The sequence below is a fragment of the Sylvia atricapilla genome, chromosome 15, assembly GCF_009819655.1.
Source record: "Sylvia atricapilla isolate bSylAtr1 chromosome 15, bSylAtr1.pri, whole genome shotgun sequence".
Lineage (NCBI taxonomy): Eukaryota > Metazoa > Chordata > Aves > Passeriformes > Sylviidae > Sylvia > Sylvia atricapilla.
Window position 1 is genome coordinate 191,019 of NC_089154.1, and position 13,472 is coordinate 204,490.

General features: G+C 46.9%; 1 protein-coding gene across 1 annotated transcript; it reads right to left on the reverse strand.

The window, feature by feature from the left end:
• Positions 1–7,190: 7,190 nt before the first annotated feature.
• ITPRIPL2 (ITPRIP like 2) lies at positions 7,191–12,849 on the reverse strand. The gene has a single exon (XM_066330328.1). It carries the CDS (start codon positions 12,847–12,849, stop codon positions 10,786–10,788), a length of 2,064 nt encoding a protein of 687 aa, XP_066186425.1. The 3' UTR covers positions 7,191–10,785.
• Between the last annotated feature and the right edge of the window lie 623 nt (positions 12,850–13,472).

Sequence of the window (13,472 nt, forward strand, 5' to 3'; positions counted from 1 at the left end):
GTAGAGCTGAAGAGTTAGCTGCTCGATTTCTTTTCCAGGCTCACAGTTATAACTGTTTGCAGACATAGGACAGAGCTATTTTTGTAATATATATCATTACAGAGAGAATATAATAATAATCTCAAAGTCCCCACTGAAGTAAATTCCTAAGGAAGAGAGGTCTATTTTAGAAGTAAATATCTACTTTGTTTTTTTCAATTTAATGACCGAGAAACAAGGAACACCAGTCTGAAGCCAATCAGTCTCCCCATTTCTCAGGAAGACAAATTCAGTGGAATAAGAGTCACTCCTACCAAGAGGAGCTGGGTGGGAGTTGCAGATGTGGCTTCCCAAGCCCTGGGCGATTGAGTGTGATCCTGGTGAAGGGGCTGAGCAAAAAGGGACAGAACCTAGGCTTCAAGGTGACACAGCTTTAGAGATAAAGGTACTCAAGACACTTCCAGTACCCACCTTAAGAAGTAAGATAATATCTTCTAAAAAGGCCAGAGTGTGGGATTTAATAGCCTAAGACAAACTCTGTCTCAACATCATCTGTCTGAGACTCAGGGACAAAGTTGTAAAATAAATGCTGAGAGCTTTGGTTGTGTTACAGACTCATGGATGACTTATTTTAGAAGAATTCATTCCCTGGAAGTTGTTTGAATAACTGGGCTATGACTTTTCTCATTTAATTCACACTAATTTGGCAACTCACAATTAATATTTATAGTAGCATCAAAAACTACATCAAACCTAGCAAGTGTACAGGGAAGGAATTAGAATTTACAGTTTCTCCTTTCCAGCAGTGGCTTAAAGATGTAAATTGACACAGAAACAGATGTGGTCAAGCACACTTTATTCAACTGAATCAGCAAGGCCTTATAACTGAGCCCTGGCCATGCAGCTGTGAAATACAGGAAAAGTTATCCAAAACCATTTCAATGTAGCTTGTAAGAGAAAAGCTTTTAAATTATGAAACAAATTAACAAAACAGAAAAACAGAGATTGCTTAAAGCCTTTGGAAAAAAACAATATCAACGTCAGCAAAATCCACTTCTGCTGTAAAGGAACAGCTACAAGAATATGTTCAGGATCATTCAGCTGCAAATATTAAATCATGATTTGCAAAAATATGCCAAAGATAGCTTCAGAATTCAACAGGTTCAGAGGGCCATGACTGGTTTTATGACAAAAGGTTCTCTTTCCAGTTGTCTCCTCACAGCAGCAGAGACCATTACATCTGGTTTTCCCATTCTGCACATCTCATTAAGCAGATGTGCAAAGTACTGTATCGTGCAGTAGAGCTAAACTTGGTGGGCTAAAGGAGCAATTTGCATTCTAAAGCACTGCAGTGCTGTAGCTGAGAAATAAATGGAATTTCTGAATATTTCCTTGTAAGGACCCCAGTTTCACCTGTCTGTTTCTGTTGTTGAATTCTTTCCCTCCTCTCCATTCTATGCATTTACCCTCCAGCGTTTTCAGTGGGACACAGCTCTGCTGTGGAGGAAGGCTGCAAATCCAGCTAAATGCAATCAATATAAAGAAACTGAGTCCTTTCTAAATTTCCATCTCACAAGGAATCTCTTCTTTGGACATTAATGGAAACTAAAATCACTGCACACACAGCAGCACACACCCTGCTCTCTGCCATTCAGAGCTGAACTTGGAAGGCAAACCTGTTTCCATCACAGACTGAACCAGCCTCCCATGCAAATGTCTTCTAAAATCCAGGTGATAACATTTTTCCTTGCTGCTGGGAGTTCCCCTGGGTGTCTGACTGAAAACCCTGTCCTTGCAGATCAGATGGGAACACTTTTGATCTTGGAGCTGCTCTTTATATCACATAGATAGCAGCATGTTACATTCCTCCCCCACAATAACTTGCAGCTGATTGAGCAGTGCTGTCAGGAAGATGTCGGTGCTCCTAAACAATGTCCTGGTGTGGGTCCAGCCCCACCCTGCACCTCATCCCATAGTGCCAATAGCTCAGCCTGTGTCACCTGCCACGATGGGTGACAAATTGCTTCCACTGGCTCCAGCAAAGCAGTTCCTATGAGTCAAGGGCTGCTCTAGCCCTCTCCCAAGGAAAGAAGGTTACTTGTCCTCCTCCCTACAGCATTCCTTTTACAGCCTTGGACTGAAGACCTTGTTAGCAATACAAATAAGTTTCCAAGCAGAAAAGGGACAGAAGTAAATCTGATCTCATCCCGGCTTCCTCCCCCACTAGAAGAACTAGAGTGGCTGTGGCCAGCACGTGACTGCCATCTTGTCCCCATGCCACAGGGATGCCATTGAAAGGTTATGAAAATACTGTGCAGGATGGAGAAAAAGGCATCCATCTGCTCCCTTCACTGCAAGGGCCTGCTGATCTAATGAAAACAAATCCTAGGTGCTCTCGAGGGGCAAAGATGTGCCAGAGCAGTCAGGACAGCATATTCTGTGTGTAGGGTCCTGTGTTCAATCAGAGACGCAACTTATTTACTTAAAATTAACCTTCTGCTCTATGGTTTCAAAGTTTCTAGGGCAGCTGTGTTTTGCTGACCTCTGAGAGTGAGCAGTTTTATACAAATAAAATACCTGTGCACTTTACATGCAGCCAATCTAGTGGCAGTCAGGCAAACAGGTACTCAAACTGCTGCACTGCGGGAGCCCTTTGAAATGAAAGTCTCATTATGAAGGTCTTTATAAGCCAAAGAGATAAATTTCACCACTGAACTGACCCTTTTTCACAGTCCCTCCAGCTGCCAGAGACAGGTGAACAGCACTTTGACCAGCTGACATTTCAGAAGGCAGGAAGCAGGGCTCACACATCTTCCACAAGAGTTAAAAGCCCTGATAGGTTTGGTTGAAGAGGTTCATGCATATCCCATGGTTCTCCTTCAGAAACACTGTCATATTTTCCGTTGAGGGCTGACTCTTCTGATGACCATCCAGTAGTGACCATGTTCCCTAAGGTGATCACCTGTCCCTCCTTGCAGTGTACCTGCTGCCTTCCCTACTTATCTCTTTCCCCCACCATCTCCCCTCCAGCTTATCTATGTGGATGTCACTGTTGTTGTTTTAAGTCAGATACTAATCTCATGCAACAGCATCTCATTATAATTAGCTCTTAATTGCCACTTAACACAGGGATCATTTTGGAAAGCCATAACAATTCTCCCTTGAGGAATTGAGAGTTAAAAGCTTGTTATGGGCCCCTATACACCCTTTGGGTAATGAAAATTATTTCAAGAGGCAAATTTAAAATGCTGTTGTGCACACAAGGTTTATATGGTTTCCTGGAGCACTAGTGGCATTTTCAAGGAGCAAACTACAGAAGTCAATTTGTTTTGCAACCAGTCTCCCTCTGTCTCTCCCTCATGCACTCACCATGTCTGAAAGTCATTTCATGTAACTAAAAGTGGGAACAGTTCAAGAAGCACCTGTAAAATGCAAGGGGTTAATGCCACTATAAAGTTGCATTGCTACTGCTCTGCTGGAACTGGTGCCCCCAGCCAGGTGCAGCACATTGTGAAGAGTCTGCATTTCAAGGTAGGCAGGACTCAAAGAGCCAGGAGATAAACAGACTGTCAGATAAAACTCATCCTTAGGCACATACAGAGTTTCAGCCAAGACTTCCTTCATTCCTGAGCAAGTTAGACTCCTGAGAGACTTGAAAATGCACAATTTGCCAAATTCTTACCAAGATCTCCAGAATCCCCACAGCAGAAGCTACAACTGAGTGCCAGTTCACTGTATTTAATCATCTATCTGTCAATGAGGAGACAGAGAGGCCTGATGCTTCTCAGGTACTGCCCCATTCACACTGTGCCAACAGGCACTTCAATGTCTGTTCACAGCACTCAGGAAAACACCACACTGAAATAAAAGGGGAGAAATGTTGCTTTCTCAGTGCCTACTGCTTCTGTTCTCCTCCCCACCCCCCCCCTTTTTTTTTAATATTCAGGAGATGTCATTATTTTTGGTAGAGCCTGAATGACTGCTGGGCTCAAGTGGCTTCTGGGGAAAGCATAAAGGCTCTGTGCCAAAATATTTTTTGGAGAAGTGTCCATAATTCACAATCCCTATGACTAGCAAGTTTCTCTATTTTGAAACACACTTCAACAAACTTCCAATGGGGCATGACAAAAAGAGATGCTCAGAAGACACACTCATACCCCCATAAAATCACCTCTTGGGCAGCAGCCCCTCCACCAGCAAACAGACCCAGAGGTGAGAACTGCACAAAATTCAGGGTTCCTGAAAATCCCTCCTGTAGAAGCCAAGTCTGCATAGCTGATTTAAATGGGAAAAAAAAAAAAAAGTCTGTAATGTGCCTGTTCATTTGCTGATGTTTTTATGCCTAAACGTGGTCCTAGAACTTCCAAGAAGTAGTAGGAATATATTCCTAAATGCATTGCACAGCACAGAGAAGTCTTTTGCAACAGAAATAGAGGAATGACTCATTTCCTTCATTTCCTCTGTAGCGGCTGCTCTGGCCTTTCACTTGCACGGGCAGTGGAGCAGCTCCCTGTGCCATGTCTGGAGGAACTGGAAAACTCAAGAGCAGTTTCCAGCATGTGTAAACCTAACTGAATTTTGACTTGTCTTCAAAACCAGAGATCCCTAACTGTCATCTGGAGGAGCACGGGAGACAGATTGGTAATCCTGCCCAAACACTCCCTCCCTCGATGGGAGTTTTGTATTTCAGCATTTTAATTTTGCACAGGATTAAACCCTGAAAGAGAGCCAAGAGTTGCCCTCCCCTGAAGCAGTACACACATGGATTTGCCAGTGAATTCAGCTCCAAGTTTCTCTTCTCCCCTACGTGAAACTGAAAGGAGTGTACTGAAATTGCTGGGGAGAAGTGGGCTATGGGTTGGACTTTGCTACTGTTCTTCCTTTTTCTACAGGTATTTTTTTCCAGTCAGTACAGTGAGACTTCTCAAAGCAACCCTTTGACTTTCTCCCCTATGAACCTGTCATAAATTTTTGGTAATTTTTGGTAACTTTTCTTCTTTAATTTGATAGCTGGTAATCTTCACAGCACTATCTCCATCAAGCCAGTCTGCTCATTTCCTTACATCCCCTTTTTCCCTCCACCTCCACCCCAGATTATTGTGGGACTTTGTAGCAGGGATAAAAGCCAAATATCACAAAATCACTAACAAACCCTTGTCAAACCCAGCCCAGAGAGATGAGTATTCTCTATGCAGCTCTGGTCCCATTTTTTTCAGGGCTTTGGTGGTTGGTGGGTTTTATTTGTTGTTGTTGGTTTTGTTTGTTTTGGTTTTTGTTTTGTTGTTTGGTTGGTTTGGGGTTGGTTTGGGATTTCTTTTTGGTGGGGAGGAACTCCCAGAAGTATCAAGAAAAGCAGCTTGTCATTGGAGTATACCAAATTCTTCCAAGTCCCTTAATCACTATTGCTATCCTTTAAACATAAAGAAACAAGGCTTAGCACAGAGCCCCGTACATGATGACATTTGATGCATACGTGTTACTAACAACCTTTAAGCGTTTTGCATATAAATCCTTACTTGAATCCACAGGCTGTTTACACACACAGAACACACAGAACCTAAATAGCTCTGCTGCTGATCTCTTACAAAGCGGTTGCAAATATGCCAGTTCTTGGCTATTTATTTAAAATAGGACATTGAAGGCACATGCACAAGAGCAGAGGTAGTCTATTAATTAGCCACCTCATACGTTTGAGAAACCCAGACAGATCTATCCATGGTCAGCCCTCCATATCCTGCTTATTTTAGAGCTGGGAGCTACTTCAGGCCTCTCAGTTAAGGACAGCACAGTGCTCCAAAAGCATCAGCACTGAAGGAGAATCCCTGTGCTTGAAGGGGTGCCAGTCCTTGGTCCTTCCTTCACCACCAGCTCCCAGTGCTGTCAGCCCAAGAAAAGTGTCACTGGCTGCTCTTCTGCCAGCTACTGAAATTATGTCACTTATCTCAGGGAAGACTCACCATGCAGATATTTAAAGAGGTGACACAAGAAATAAACCAGCCTGGACAGGAAAGTTCCTGTGTCTGAAATATTTTGGACCTTTATGAAAATGGAATGCACAAATAAGTCTCCCCTTCCAGACAGCTTTAACTTGCATTAGCAGTATTTGATCAGCAATTCACTGCTGACCTTAGCTGCATTACAAGGAGGTATTTGCAAAAGGATGGTAATATTTTAAGCAATTTATCCAATGAGTTGGATGCAAACAGGCTTTTCTTTAAACATCAAGCATGCAAGTCCTTAGGCCAGTTAATTTTTTGTTAACAGATTTATCACAAAAGGAAAGTACTGTGTTTCTTGCCTGTTGAATAGGAACTCAGGCTTCAAACAGAGAAATACTTCAGAGCAAGGACTGAATGGAGACCAGAAGATGGCTATTGCTTTTAAGGAAGGCATTAATAAGAGAGAATGTTATTAGAGGTAAAGCTCTAAATACATTTTCACCATGCCGACTTGGGTGGCTGAGTATTGACACTAAATGTTGACTTTTTCCAGACTTTGCCAGCAAGAAGCCTATTAGCCACCCTGTGCCAGCAACAGCTGCCCCTCTCACAGAAGCAGCTCCTGCAGAGTAAAAGCAGGCACACAAAGACCTGGAGAAAGCCACTTCCAGCCTGGCTCTGATACAATGATTTAAAAGCTCAGGGTCTTGCTGTTTTTTCATTAATAGGGAATACCAGCACAAGCCATGTGTATAGTTCTTGCATCCTACCAAAGACTCATGAAGGACAGGTAATTTGCTGGCTCATCCACAAAACTCCAGCTGGCATCAGCAGGACTTTTCTCATATTTAATAAAAGCACGACCTACACGGTTTGGAATGGAGGGTCTGCACATGCCATGCTGAAGGATCACACTAATACTGTGAAATGAAGTCCATGCTTTTCATCAAGCACCAGAAAGAGCAGATTTGCAGCAACCCAACACTGGAGCCAAACAAACAGGAACTCTGAGCAAGCCAACCACAAACCCCAACGTGGTCCATGTCAGAAGTCAGCACCAGCACAGACAGTGCCAGCCGTGCTTCTCTCTCTTCTGGCTCCCCTCCACATCCCTCTGCACGACTCCCAAGGCGTGGATGTCCTGCTTTTCCATCATTTTGCCATTTTAGTAGTCTTCTAAAGAGCACATAAACCTGCCAATCACAGTTCTCTGGCTGCAGGTAGCTTTTAGTGAAAAAAAGGCAACAAAGAATTTAAATGTTGAGGCACAGATGCTTTAACACAGTTGTTTATTATTACAGTAAAATATTCAAACAAAACCAACTTTTCATGGAAACAAAGTGCAAATGTATTTTGGAATTAAATAGGAAATGAATTTATAAATGTTTCATTAAAATAAGCTGACACTTCGAGCCTCTAAACACTTTTAAAAAACCAAAACAATAGCAGCTGAACACTTCAATTTTATCTTTGGTCTTATAATTAACCAGCAAAAATTAGTTGTACCAGGAATGTCTATTATAAACAGATATTTAAAATTTACATTACTCTGCAAAGATTCAATATCAAAAGAGGAATGTTTCCAAGATATTTGGAGAGAAAAAATGTAATGCCTTTAAGAAACAGAATTTTTCAATACAAAATGAAATTACATATATGAATTTTGGTACTGTAAATTAACTGATTCTCTTGCAGTTGTGACTCCTCTTCCCAATCAATGTTCAATAAAAACAACTTCATTTGCACAGTCTTTGCAAAATTAGGTTGCAGGGAAGAGAACCAAGAGCCCAAGTTATTGCTAAATCACATGCTCTTTTTTCTGTGTTTGTGTTTCTGTTTACACACACATAGGCAACCCTACTGAATCCATGCTGCATTATAACAGCTACAGCCTTAGCAAACAGGTGTTCATAACTTTGTTGCGTATCCATGGGCTGAGAGAGGAGGAGGAGGAAGGCAAAAGGGCCACAGGATTACTCATATGGGTCAAGTCCATGCAGATAAGGCCCTGTAACAGCTCCAGCACACAGCAGGCACCATGCTGTCATGTTTCTGTGGAATAAGATGAATGTTGTAAAAGAAACTCAATTTCTATCAGCTCCCTTCCTCAATCATATTCATGAATGCATGATTTAGAGCAGATAAGGAGAATACATTTAATATCTCAGTTGTACACCTGAGCCACCAAGTGCACAGACACTGCTTCATGGCAGGATGCCCCCACTTCAAGAAGGCTCACTCAAGCTTAAGGGGAAAGCACACATGCATTTTCTCCATCACAAACTCAAAACATGCCTTGCTGAGCAAAAAACTTGCGCTGAAGATCCACCTGCATACCTAATGAAGTGAGGGTGTGCCTCACTTTTTACCCTGGTGGACTCAACTGCTTTGGAAATATTGTCAAAACAAAACCCACTTCAATCTCTTTACCCTGCACTCCAAATCCACTTGCTTTTAATAGTTCTCCAATTTTACCCAATGTCCTTTGGCTTTTTTACAGTGCATCTTCACTGAGAGTTTACCATCATTGTCACTCATCCCTCAGCCCAACTTTCATTTTCTAAACTACTTACATTCTCCACCATCTCTTCTTGTCATGTATTTTCCAATGCAACTCTCTTCTCCTGAACTTACTACATTTTAGTGAGGAAGTCCTTACCAAGACCATCACAGGTTTCCACGTATTGTGACAATACTAAGCAAATGTACACCCCATTTCAGAGAACAGATCCCTTTTCAGAAACAGAGGCAGTGATACAGACAGACCGCTGACTGAAGTGATCATGATGCCAGATTTAACAGCTCAAGGGTTTTCATGTCAAGAGTTCAGGCAGCCACAACAGCCTGGGCTGGCCACCCAGTTCTTTGGGCAAAAGCTTCAATGGCTTTGACTGCAGAACTGCATCTTATTTTAAATACCAAGAAACCCAAACCTGCAAAAATAGTACGTATCATGGTCTGCTACAAAAAAGAAACCCAACAACCCAAAAACACCAATGTAGCTGACAGTCTTAAATACCATGTGCAAAGAATATTTGATCAATACTACCTATAAATACACTATTTGTATTTGTAGAAAGGAGAGTGCTTCAAATACAAAAATAACCCAGTTTGCGGGTGTGACCTATGCCATAATTACCTGAAAATATGACTGCAAGAGCAATTAAAGAAATAGATGGAAGTAGGCAAACATCTCCCTAGGGAGTGTTTCCATTTAGAAAAATAGATTTGTATAAAGTTCCATAGATTTTGAAAATGTTTGTTTCATGTTCTGAGGCACAGAACTGTAGGCACACCAATACATCAGGGAGAGGAAGATCAGGTTAGTAACTTCAGGCTATGCTAAACCTTCCCAGAAGTTACACTTGGTCCTTCACAATTTGAGAGTGCTCATTTGGGACACAGCATTGCAGGTAACAAGGCACATGCTCAGCTTCCTGAGCACCAGCAATTTAGCAACACATTTTGGGGACTTAATACATCAAATACCTGAGCAGGTGACCAAAAAAAGCAAGGACTCGAAATTCTGAATTCTCTGACACCCTGGCACACCTGTGGTAGGTAGCTAAGGACACTTGCAAACCTGGCTGCATCACAACTCACCAGATTATTCCAGCAACTGGAACATAACCAGACAAAAAGTGGCAATTATCTGCCTGATATTTATACTCAGAGGACACCAGAATGTGTACGCCAAGAATGCCACTGTACCACGAATCAGTGCTAAATAATTCTGAAGTGCCCTGAAATATTTTACTTCCTTCTCCCCATAATAAAATAACAATTTGTTATAGTACAGCACTAGAAAATCCCATCAGGGTTATTTGGTTCAAACACTGACACAATCAGACAACTGGTTAGGCAGCCATCTAAAAATCCCACCAAACTCCTACCAGGGAGCAGGAGGGTGCCAGAGTCAACTTATGGCACTGAGATTGGGACTGGTTTAAGGTTTGTTCCAAAATATAATACAGAATTTCTCATCTTGTTGTTGGTCCTTGTGGTAAAGCATAGTCTAAGAAAATAATACTTGAATACAGAAACGAATAATAAAAACCCACAAATGAATGAACCTCAGAGTATTTCTTTAAAAGATTTTCCTTGGGGTAATTCAAACACCACTCCTTTAACAAAATACTAATGCCTCCTCAATAGCAATATTTAGTGCAGCCAATTATCCTAAAAATAAGGCCTTTGTGAAAATAAAGTGCTATTTTTTTCCTTCTATTTGGATTTCAATCCTTCACCATAACCTTCACTTGAACACCTAACGTGAAGCTAGATTCTTCATCCTGTTATCAGAGCAGTTTCACTTCTTCCCTCAAGTTTACATTAACATGTGTTACATTTCTATTTAGCATAATGTGCTCGATTACCCAGGAAATTTAAAGCACGGCATTGAGCATTTCAAACTGTGATCCACACCCATGCTCTAGTGCTTATCACATCTTAAGAAATCTTGGTACATTGACGGATTGGGGAGTGGCTGTTTGCACTTAGAAGATTTTTAAATCCCACATGGATTTTGCATCATAAAAAGAAACTCAGAAAAAGCTCTATTTTGCCAATAAGACAAAAAAGTTAATACGGATTTCTAAAAGTGTCAGTTTGAGCCTTTTAGTTTGCAAACTGTCGACTGAAGGCAACTCTTGACGATTGTGGCACTTCCCCAGAAATGTCAAAATTCTCCCACGTATAACCAATGAGAATGAGAATCACGACCTCAGTAAGTCTTGGCCTGGTCTTCTCAGGTCCGGAACAAAACCACAGAAGCACATTTCATCAGTCCCACCATCCGCAGGCAGATGCAGGCTTATAGCCAAGTCCCGGAGAGTCCCTAGGTGTCAGCCGCTCTCCCAGAACCAGCTCACTCTGCCGGCAGTTCCTGCTTGTCCTCAGCCGTGTGCCGGCATGGGGCGGGCACCGGGCGCAGGTACCGAGGGCTGCTGTACATCCTGATGATGTGTGGGGCCTGCATCCAGGTGCTAATCAGCTGGAAGGCTACCAGGTCCAGAGTGGGCGCGTCAAAGACAGACAGCAAGTTCACGGGCGCCGCTTCCTTGAGGAACCGGGGCAACGCCACAGCCTCGGGGATGCTAGTGTTGCCCAGGAAGAAATCCATCAACACCTGCTTGCGCAGGCAGTCCCTGAGGTACACCACCAGGTCCTCCAGCCGCTCCACCAGGAACCGCTCATCCCAGGCCTCCAAGGGCCCCTGCAGCAGCAGGGAGAAGAGGGCCGTCTTCAGCAGGTAGGAGGAGAGCACTCGGCCCCACTGGGAGCAGAAAGGCTCCTCCAGGCCGTGCCTGCGGAGGTCCCGCAGGCCCTTGAGGATCTGCAGGCACTTCAGGTGGCAGGAGGCGGCCGGGGCCTGCTCCTTCAGCCAGCCCAGCAGCCGCTGCTCCTGCCGCGAGGCGTTGAGGCCCCAGAGCGCCTCGGGCGCCAGGGAGCCGTGAGGGCCCTCGGGCGGCAAGGCTGTGAGGTAGAGCGCGTCGCCGAGAGGGATGGCTGGGATGAGGCGCACGGCCATGGAGATGTGGCAGCAGACGTAGTCGGAGCAGGGCAGGATGTGCAGCGTGGGCGGCTGCCCGAGGCACGCCGAGAGGCTGACGCGGCACCGCTCCTGCAGCCGATAGCGCACGGCGCCCAGGCACCGCTGCAGATGGCCCTGGAACCAGCGCAGCACCAGCCCCGAGGAGAGGTGGCTGCGGCCCTGCAGCTCCACGCAGAAGCCCTCGGCAAAGGGCCGGCAGCGTCGCGTCCAGCCGTCCCTCGCCCACAGGCCGCAGACGAAGGCGCCGCACGGTCCCAGCCCGTCAGCACGGCGCGGCTGTGGCTCCAGGTGCGGCGGCAGCCGCAGGGGCACCAGGATGTCGAAGCAGTCGGGGCTGCGAACCTTGTGCTGCTCGTAGGCGCTGCCGATGCGCACGAAGTCCCCGCGCAGGCTGAGAGCCAGCGGGCCGGGCTGCAGCCCCTGCGCCTTGGCGGCGCGCACCAGCTCGGCCACCACCCGCCCCACGTGCGCCTTGCTGTGCCCCAGCACGTGCGGCGACACCCGCAGCTGCCGCGCGTGGAACCGCTCCAGGGCTCCGCGCCGCGCCCCGGCCGCCCACCGCGCCCCGCCGCGCCGGGGGCCGCCGCCCGCCGCGCCGCAGCAGCGGGCGAACAGGCAGCCAAGCAGCAGCAGCGCCGAGCCCTTCAGCAGTGGCACCCCGGCCCCCGCTGCCTCGGCGTCCCCCGGGCCCCCCGCGCCCTCGTCGGCCGCGCTGCCGCGCAGCGCCTGGTAGAGGCAGAGGAGCGCGGTGCAGAGCGCGGTCAGCAGCGGCCAGAAGCCCCGCACGCGGAGGAGGGAGACGGGCAGGGCGCGGCGGGGGCTCGGGCCGCGGGGGGAGCCGCCGCCCAGCCCCGCGGGCGGGGAGCGCCCGCCCCCGCCGGCCCCCTCCTCCGCCGCCCCGGCCGCCCCCAGCGCGGGCCCGCCGCCGCCCCTCGCCCCGCCGCGCCGCTGCCCGCCCCGGCCGCCCTTTCGCTCCGCCGCCGGCTTCCTCTTCCGAGGGACGCGGCCCCGCGTCAGCCGCCGGCTGAGCTCAGAGGAAATGCCGCGGGCGGCGGCCCGACGGCCGGGGGCGTTGTCCGACGGGGCCTGGCCTGGGGCGGGGAGCGGCGCCGCCCGCGAGGTCGCGGTTTCGCGACTTCCCGCTTTCTCGTTTTCCCGGTCTCCCCTTGCCCGATTTCCCGCTTCCCCTCTTTCCCGGTCTCCTGATTTCCCGCCCAGGCAGACAGTCACTGTTGCCCCCGCCCCGGGCACATCCCCCGCAGCCCTGCCCGTGCCGGCCCTGAAAGAGAAGCGAGAGTCGGGTTCCGCGCCCCCCTCACTGCAACAGCGCCCTGCAGTACGTTTCGGTGTAAAACTGCGAGTTCTGTACCCCCCCATGACGGCGGCGGTGTCGGGGAGCGCTCCCGCCCGGGCTGCGGGGCCGTGTCCTCCACGTTGCACGTTTTTCCTCAGATCAGTGTTTCAGGCCTGTCCACTGCAGGGAGGGGAGTCCCTCCAGTTCCCAGCTCTCCCTGAGGGCCTCGGTGCCGATGGAGCAGCTAAGTCAGGGTGGATACGGGCTGCTGCCGTATTCACAGCTGCTTGCAGTCATAGAATCATTCAAAATCCTTGGGTTTTTTACCTTGTGCCCAAATTATTAAAAAATTAAGAGAGAAGAAATAACACCGGGGGTTAAATCTACAGAGATACTTGAGATAGTTTTTAAACACACCTTTTGCTGGAAGTATGCAAAAATGTCTCAATTACTGATGGGGACAGAGTCATCATCCTGAGCTTCTGTTTGCTTAATATATATTTACAGAATTTTGAAGCTGTTTGCTGAAGTTTAAGGACCATTGATGTAAGCATTCTGCTTGGTTTAATTTTGGGTGATAAATTTCCTGCTGCTGCATCTGCACGGTGTCCTGGGTGGCTCCACGAAAGTGAAAATCAGTGCTTGAACACAAGAGACTGAACCCAGCAAGCTGCAAATGTTGTAACAAGGAATGAGTCAGAGAATC

Excerpts from the sequence above, each read along its gene's own strand:
- ITPRIPL2 (XM_066330328.1), bottom strand. The coding sequence starts at position 12,849 with ATGGGGGGGTACAGAACTCGCAGTTTTACACCGAAACGTACTGCAGGG.